Genomic DNA, 3,701 nt, shown 5'->3' on the forward strand with positions numbered 1-3,701 from the left:
TGCTTTTGTCGTGGACCAGAGAGCAAAGGTGACATGGTGACTTTTGAATCTGCTCTCATTGTTCCACACAGGCTGACTTGATCACTGATTGAACTGCCTACCATTGTGCTGCTAATGTTTGTTTTAAAAATGAATTTCAGTAAAAAAAAAAAAGTGTTAGCAAAAAATCTGTCAAGGCTCTCATTTGGATAACAAACTTAATATTTCATATTCAGTGTTGTTAAAATGTAATGTTTTAATAAGTAATTTTCATTACCAAAGCACACTAGTGATTTAGGAGTTTAAAGAAGGAAAAAGAGTGAAGACCACCACAAAAATATCATCGGACATAACTTTATTGGTCATGTTTAAAATAAAAGTGGCAAGCAGAACACAGATCCTTCCAGACACCATGTCAAACGTTAAAAACCGTACTTTGTAAACTTAAACTATAACTGGGCATTGATTTGTCAAGGCAGAGCACACAGTGACAACCTTATCCAGCATTGTGACGTCTTCACCTTCACATGGAAGAATCATGGTGACGGGAATGGTTCCTGATAAGATTTTATATTTCTTACAAACATTTCGAATGACCCTTTCAACATGGACTCTCAAATGTGCTATTTCTCTAGTTTCCTCCACACCTCTAGCCGCTAACTGACAGCAGCCTTTTGTGATCGCTGGAGGTTTGACCTCTGCACACAACATGCCCACACGGTCCTTTACATCAAAACCTCTGTCAGCCAAGACAATGTCCCCAGGCAAGAGATTATCAAGAAACCCACTGTTCAGGGTTATATGTTTGTCACTTGTACCACCTCCCCAGCCTTTTGATAAGAAACAAATGGTCCCCCTGGGTGTAATACCTATCAAGTATTTCATAGTGTGGTGGTGCTTGTAGCTGGAAAACATCTGGGCACGCACTTTCAGATCTGATGATTTCTCAGTTAAAATCTCAAAACAGTCAATAATCACTGCCACTCTGTGTCCAAAGGCCTCCACAAACTCATGAGGCATAATTTTGTGCAGTGTCTCTCTATCGGGCCATACAATTGAACACTTCAAGTTTGCATGTAAAAATGACACCGTTTCATTGAATGTTCTGTACACTGTCTTTAGGGAAACACGAAACAGATGAGCTAGGTGTTGTGGAGGCAGATCCAATCGAAGGCGCATGAAAGTTAACAGGAGCATTTGAAATGGGGTGAGAGTTTTCCTTTGACCATGCATGAGAGGTACCAAAAAATTGAATAATGTCATAAAGGTTCCCAGGTTTGGCAGACCTGTATAGTACTTTACTTTTTCATCATTGTCTCCAAAGAAACCATCGGATATCCTGCACTCATGGAGTTCAAGGCGCAGCGCTCTGTTTTCTTCCAATAGGCGGTTTATTTCTGCACGCCTGAGCACACACAAGTCACATTCAGTCTGTGTCACGGTGTGACTGGTGATCTGTATCTTGTTCTCAGTGGTGAGCTCATCACTTCCTCCTCCTGCCTCATGTGTCCACTCTTTGGCATGTAGCTGTCCAACTTCTTCAGTGCCAGGTGTCCCCTCCTCAGTGTGTTGCTCACTGCTTTCTTCACCAGGCTCTGGTGTGACATCCTCTTCCTTTATCTCTCTAAGTCCTGCATCCCTTTCGACCACCACCTCTGCTGCTCGCAGCTTCTCTTTCCGTAGCTGCTCGCGTCTACATCGTCTTTCAGCACGAGCAGTGTCTGTGGGTGCAACATATGTATGGCCCAGATGTAGGGATGGTGCCCAGTCAGGGTCAGTCTCCATCATTTCATAAGCTGGTTGTCCTGCAAAACACATGTAAAGTTTTATTTAGAAAGCTTCCATAACGTTTCCCAATCAGAAATGGTACCAGGCAACCATTTCTTCATATCTCTCAAGTGATAATGAGAAATCTCTTCCATGTGTTTATTCCTGTAAAATTATCGCGCATTCCATTTGCCCTCGGAACTCGGATTCCGAGTTTTGAAGCCGGAAGTGATGACATGCGCGCTCCCGTTTCTCAGACATCCGAGAGAAATATCTCGAACATAAAGGATCCAGAGTTCAGAATCCAAGATGGCTGCGCCCTTTATCACCAGAAGGGAAAGTTGTAGTTTTACCCTGTTTAAGCACTACTTCTCATTTGTGGCTCATGAAATCGGTCGCACACACTATACCGTCCAACTTATCCGTGGACGTGTTGCTACGGAGTTTTATACGTGAAGCACCGCGCGTAATGTGTTAACAGGTGATATTGCCAACAATGGCTACCAATTAACCGGGCTAGAATTGGATTTCATGATTAGTCGGATTATTTGTCGGATTTAAGGTAGTTCGGGCTAATTGTAAGTGAACGAAGATAAAGGCCATTTAAACTGAGGTACCTTAAATCCGATAAGTTGTCCAGCTAAGCAAACCATATGCTTTTTCATATGGGTCCATGGTATTGCTACTTCTGTGGCAAATGGAACGCATCCCACTCGGGTTTCCCCGAGTTTTTAGCGGATGTGACGTAATATCGGAATACAAATCGGATCCCACATGGAATGCACGATTAGACTAAAGACCTTTTTAGTCAAGCACGTTATTAAATGAACATGTATGTTTATATATGCATAAAACAGGAAAAAAAAAAATCCATGCACGCGAATATACACATACATGCATTGCTAAATATGTCATTTAAGTTTTGCTGTTTACTTTTGTCTTGTAAAAGCATTCACTCCAACACTAGTTTAACACGAACAGATTAAACCATTTCTGCTACCCTCTGTAGTGAGGCTAACTTGCTAGCGTAGGTTAACCAATGTGAAAATACCAACTTTAGAAGACAACAAATGCATATTCAGTAGTATTACTTAAACAAAAACATCTTACTTACCTTTATGAAAATGCCGAGAGCAAACACGCATGAAGGGAGATATCGTGTTGAATGTGATATCCTTTCGTCTCACCGCTGCGACCCAGGCCACCCGACGCCTCTCCGTTAACTCCTCTACCTGCTGTCCATACCCTCTTTTCCAAGTGGGAAACCGAAAAAATCTCATGTTGAGGTCCACCTTTCTGCCATGTCTATCATGTGACTTAGTATGGCAGCCATTCACACAGCACGAGTGTCCCATCTTACCAAAGATAATGCCGCATGCCAAGGCTCACCCTTTATATACAAACAAAATGGCGATCAGACCCACAATGCATTGCGGCTATAGCGAGTGTGACGTCAGCCGACAAAAACTTTTAGAGACCGCTCTACTACCTTTCGCACTCTACCACTGGGTGGCGCACAAATAAATATGTTCCAATATTAAGAATAAAACCAAAGCAGAGGATAAAGTCACATTGTTATTACGTGGGCTGAGTCAGAGCTGGTACAGCACGCACTAAAGTGACACCCAAAGGCGTAGAAATAAAATAAAAGCATAAAAATGCAATGCTTGGAAACAACAACCAAGTATAGTACAGTACAGAAAGTTATGTATTTTAAGACAAAACACTGCCACTCCTTGCAGATATAAACTATTAAGCTACAACAACTGCACATCGATAACATTTTATTTATTGTGACGCCGCGGGGAGCAATCAGTAAATGCAAATTATTCTGACCGTCATGCCTTACACTAGTAATGTGTGCTAATTGTGTTATTTAATGTGTGTGTTTGTGCAGATACGTTGTGCATATTAAAGCATATTTCATACTTCGCGCGTGCAGACCCTTGTATACA

At 41.9% G+C, this 3,701-nt stretch overlaps 1 protein-coding gene across 1 annotated transcript; it reads right to left on the reverse strand.

Moving 5' to 3' along the window:
- Positions 1–317: 317 nt before the first annotated feature.
- LOC111840428 (uncharacterized) lies at positions 318–3,160 on the reverse strand. The gene is made up of 2 exons (XM_023805225.2): positions 2,861–3,160; positions 318–1,784 (listed from the first exon to the last, which is right to left on the reverse strand). The coding sequence occupies exons 1-2, from the start codon at positions 3,099–3,101 to the stop codon at positions 424–426; spliced, it is 1,602 nt and encodes a 533-aa protein (XP_023660993.2). The 5' UTR covers positions 3,102–3,160; the 3' UTR covers positions 318–423.
- Between the last annotated feature and the right edge of the window lie 541 nt (positions 3,161–3,701).

The sequence above is a fragment of the Paramormyrops kingsleyae genome, chromosome 18 (genome assembly GCF_048594095.1).
Source record: "Paramormyrops kingsleyae isolate MSU_618 chromosome 18, PKINGS_0.4, whole genome shotgun sequence".
Classification (NCBI taxonomy): Eukaryota; Metazoa; Chordata; class Actinopteri; order Osteoglossiformes; family Mormyridae; genus Paramormyrops; species Paramormyrops kingsleyae.